This window comes from Mesitornis unicolor, unplaced genomic scaffold (genome assembly GCF_000695765.1).
Source record: "Mesitornis unicolor isolate BGI_N332 unplaced genomic scaffold, ASM69576v1 scaffold16764, whole genome shotgun sequence".
In the NCBI taxonomy this organism is placed as follows: Eukaryota; Metazoa; Chordata; class Aves; order Mesitornithiformes; family Mesitornithidae; genus Mesitornis; species Mesitornis unicolor.
In genome coordinates this window covers 49578-54493 of record NW_010178240.1, presented here as the reverse complement: position 1 = coordinate 54493, position 4916 = coordinate 49578, and the positions used below count along the sequence as shown (strand labels likewise).

Sequence of the window (4916 nt, the reverse complement as noted above, 5' to 3'; positions counted from 1 at the left end):
TAATGTTCTGTGATTCTGTGGTTCTGTGATACTAAGATAATATGAATAGAAAAAACTTTCTGTGCTTATGGAGAAAAATATTTACAGTTTTGCATTGGTGCACAACTCTATAATGGTTTCTGAACTGAATTTATTTACTTAAGATGCAATGGAAATAAATTTAACTTGAACTTTGGAAATATAAGAACACATCTCTTACAGCTGAGTTAAACCGAAGTACAACATTGCTGAAGGCTAATTTAATTTTAGTCTTTGAAATGTTGGACTTTTGTCAGATCTAAATAGCTATTGTTTTCACTGAAAATAAAACTATCAATAGCTTATTAAGAATCAGTACATGCTTGTGATTTTTGGCATCTATTTAACGATAGTAGAATAAGTCACAAATTGAAATTCATTCTGTTGCATTGCCATGTAATTTAATCATTTGATGGAATAATGTGTAAAAAAAAATAAAAAAATTGTCAAGCATATTTTGGTCGAACCGTTGTTACGTGTTGTAAATATAGCTAAGTGTGATAGTGAAAATGGCCTGGACTTAAGACTTAGTTGATATAAATAAAATGGACATCTTTGCTGCTTCTAATGAGAACCCTTTCTCTTTGAAGGCTGACACCCAAGATTGGTTTTCCTTGGAGTGAAATAAGAAACATCTCGTTTAACGACAAAAAATTTGTCATAAAGCCAATTGACAAAAAGGCCCCTGTAAGTAGTGTCTAGAATAGTGTGCCTTTGTATATGAAAAGATTTAAGCCTGTGGGGACTTGCTCTGGCATTATGGCATGAGGAAATGTTTTGTGACATTTATTATTCTCATTGGTAGAATAGTCAGTAATCAAAAGGAAATTTTTATTTTGAAAGACATCTTTTTCTCTTTTTATTCCAGTTTATACTCTTAAGATTTATTTTTTTTTAATTTAAGTGAACTAGTATTTTGTGATTATGTTGAAAAGCCACAGTGTAAGCTAAATTCTGTGCCCCTCCCCTCTGTTTTTCTTTTTTTTAATTACAGCAGCACACTTCATGAGACCTTTCTAGGTCAAGATTTTTCAGAAATAGAGTAGAACATAGTGTCACTTTTTTAGAAGTTTAAATAAATAATTTTCTATAAACTAGCTGACCTCTACATGGAGGAACCCAGGTGTAATTTTGAATTTGTCTTGCAAGTTCCTGACAGGAACTAGATTTCTAGATTATGGTGTTGGATTGCTCAGAGGATGAATGTCAAAATACTTGTAAGTTTAAATTTATCAAATGCAAGCATGCAGTATTGTTTTGAGTCTTGTCACAATTGTATTTTTAGATTAATGGATATGTTGCAATTATGTTTGCTAGGATTTCGTTTTTTATGCACCCCGTCTGAGAATTAACAAGCGAATTTTGGCACTGTGTATGGGAAATCATGAATTGTACATGAGGAGGAGGAAACCTGATACAATTGAAGTGCAGCAGATGAAGGCCCAAGCTAGAGAAGAGAAACATCAGAAACAATTGGAAAGGTAATTAACAAACTTCTGTGAAACAGAAACAATTCTTCTACCCTTTTAAGAAAACTAAGCCATAGAAAATCAGACATCTTGGCACTCTAGAAGAGAGAGCTGCTTTTCTTCCTGTAACGTGTAAGCAGGTTTGCGGATTGGCACGGCTCGCCTCTCTTTATAGAAAGTCGTATCTTTTTTGAACTTTCAGCATGGTAACAGCTGTACCGTTGTTTCTCATGTTTTTCTGAAACAGTCTTAACTCTCTGTTGCTTGATCCTTAGGGACTTTTGTACTCTACAGGTGAACCTTTAAGTTCAGTGAAGAATGTCATGTCTTACCCTTTGTGCATTTAAAAAATCCTGTTGCCATTTCTAGCCCAGATGAAACATCACTCGCGTCTAAAATGCACGTATAATTACGCATTTACCTGGTTGAACCATAACCAAGGTTGTTAATCAGTTCTGTTCATAAATTGTTTCTGTACAGTGTTTTTAAACAGCAACTTGGTTCTTGCGTTATAAACTGAATTTGAAACATTTTAAAATTATGTGCTTCTCTGCTAGCTGAGTAAACTGAGAAATAGGCTACCAGCATCCTTAGAGGAGAATTTAATCTGAGGTAAAAAAGACCTTTTACTGTTTTTTTTCAGGGCACAATTAGAAAATGAGAAGAAGAAAAGGGAGATAGCAGAAAAGGAAAAGGAGAGAATAGAACGTGAAAAGGAAGAATTAATGGAACGCTTAAGGCAAATCGAGGAACAGACAATGAAAGCTCAGAAAGGTGAGCTTTTACAGATCCTGGACTACTTATATCTCATGACAATGTTTAGTCAATTTGAGTAGTTCAGTTCCACAATTCTTTTGGTATGTGTTGTTTTTGTGGTTTCATTTTGGGTTTGTTTTGTTTTGTTGTTTTAATTTACTTTAACAGTAACAGGAATTCAGTGGTATATTCAATTTGAGAGATTCTTTTTCCATGTTAAAAGACGGTGTGTGTGCATCTGTGTGTATATTTGTAACATAAAACCAATTCCTAATGTAGCAAAAGTTTCAGGTTTTTTTAATAAAAAGGAAATTAATGCATGCATAGTTCAACCCAGAATTATGAAATGCTTGAAATGCTGAAAATCTGGAGGTGGAGGGAACAGGGAAATTAGAGAGGGTGATTCAGAGTACTTCAAGGATTTAGTTGAATTTAATTTTTCGTTTGGAAATTCCATGTTCTTTCATTTTCCAATTTCCTTGCAAGATTTGAGAATTATAAAATGAAAATCTTGTCAGATTTTAGTGAATAAACATAGATTCATCAATCACAGTTCTTTGTGTTGAACCACCCTGTGGAGTCCCTGCCTCCAGTACTTCCCAGTCCTTCCTCTCCATGTTCTTTTTTTGCTTCAGGTTTGGTTCACATTTATAAATACGCTTTGTTCCTCTGCTCTGTTCATAACTGTTGGCTCAGAGAGAATTACTGACTAAATCTATGCAAATAAATTACACATGCCTGGCACTGTTCGCCGGCTCTGCCCCTGTATTTTTCAGTCTTTCATGCAGAACAGGTTAGACACATCCAGACAGGTAACACACGAATCGTGCCTTGGGGTTTTTTAAGGGAGAAGTATTTTAGCCCAGGACAAAATGGCATCAGGGTGATTCTAAAGGTTTAACAATGTTCATTTCCTCGTGACTTCTGTAAGCAATATAGCCTAATTTCTGGTGCAATACATAACGTTCATGTGTTGCTGGTCTTTTTAGCTTTCTATTGACATATGGAAAGTGTTTATATAAATGGTGGCAGCATTCTGTAGTTGACTTATGAAGCCGGAGAACGCTTAACTACCAACAAGAGTTTGTTTGAGTAGTGTTTTAAAATAGTTATGCATTTTATTTATTTCATTTTCCAAGTACTGCATTTGTACAACGCCACATGCTTGTAATGCTGTTCATTTAGTTTTATAACTGAAGTCGTAGGCCTGGGAAACCAACTGAAGAATATTGATTACATGAGACCTACTTAAAATGACAAGTGCAAAGATTAAGTATATGTCAGCATAGCCAAGGAGGTGGTTTTTTAGTATTAAAGCATATAGTGAAGGGCACATGGATCATTCTAATAACAAAGAAATTATTTAGGTTTTCTGGTGAAGGAATCTGTGGCAGCTATGCCTAGACAAAAACACAGTGGGAAATTTATCATTGGAATCAGGAAGAAGCTTTAGAAAGGCTTTCTTTTATGATCACTTCACTTTGCATATCAGAGGAGTATTTTGCCTGTGCAAATCTTACCTTGCAGTATGGGTAGATTATCACTTCTTCCTGTTTCACTCAGGCTTCTGCCCTTTAGATAGCAATTTTTTGCTAACCAGGCAGCTGGACAACTATTATCCCTCCCTTGATTTAAAATTATTCTGTTTGCACCTTTTTGGCTCTGTTCTATGGAGAATTTTTCTGGGCCTTTCAGTGCATCTTAGGTAATTTTGCTGGAGACACAGGCCTAAATTGTCTGTTGCAGTTAAGGAATCTTTGTCAGACATTTGAATAGAGTAGAAGAGGTTTTTCTGCTTTTTTACATGTACATAAAAGCATCTCAGTAGGAAGAGTGAGGGTATATGTGCATGTATGTATATTTGAGTGTTTAGTTTTATCAGCAAGGTGATAATTTTCTGAAACACTGTCTTGTCAGAACTGTCAGGTGAGATGAAGTGTATCAGAAATATATCTTGGGGGGAAGGGGCGGGGGATCAGACACAGAGCATGGCTTCAGGTAGCACGTTCAACAGCTCTTCTTAGCTTGCAGAAACCTTGTAAATCTTTGTTGGCTTTCGGGGTTACTTTATTTTGAGCAGTTACAGCTGGTTTACATCTGAAGAAGAGCTAGGTAGTGATACTTTGTCTGCAAACTTTCCTTTTGGCAGAGCTGGAGGAACAGACGAGAAGAGCTCTAGAACTGGATCAGGAACGAAAGCGTGCAAAAGAGGAAGCAGAGCGCCTGGAGAGAGACCGTCGAGCAGCTGAAGAAGCTAAAGCTGCTCTCGCCAAGCAGGCAGCTGATCAAATGAAGAACCAGGAGCAGCTAGTAAGAAGCTTTAACCCTATCTTGAAACAAATTGAGAGAGAGAGTTGAAAATTTAGCTTTTATCCTTGGTTATATCTATTTTGTCAAATGGACAGGTATGTTGAAACAGAAATAAAAGTATGTGAAATACCATTACAGATTGTTGTGGGAACTTTTTTAGAAAATCACATTAGATTTGCCACTGCTTGCAAAGAAAGAACTAAATGCTCTGGCTGTACGAAATTAAATGATGAAGCAGACATATCAGACTGACAACACCTGCTACATTCTCTTTCTGATAGTGTCAGGCTTATCCTGCTGAGGACAAGAGAAGTTTCCGTCTGCAGTCCACTAGGAAGCCTGTTCTCTGAGGCAGGGCTGTTC

General features: G+C 36.2%; 1 protein-coding gene across 1 annotated transcript in view; it reads left to right on the top strand.

Annotated features, from left to right (window-relative positions):
• The first annotated feature begins 614 nt into the window (after positions 1-614).
• The window catches only part of RDX (radixin), a 16060-nt gene continuing 11758 nt past the window's right edge, over positions 615-4916 (top strand). The window contains exons 1-4 of the mRNA XM_010182390.1: positions 615-705; positions 1336-1499; positions 2131-2261; positions 4393-4553. Coding sequence (XP_010180692.1) covers positions 1393-1499; positions 2131-2261; positions 4393-4553 — 399 coding nt within the window. The 5' untranslated portion in view covers positions 615-705; positions 1336-1392. The remainder of the gene's footprint in view (positions 706-1335; positions 1500-2130; positions 2262-4392; positions 4554-4916) is intronic.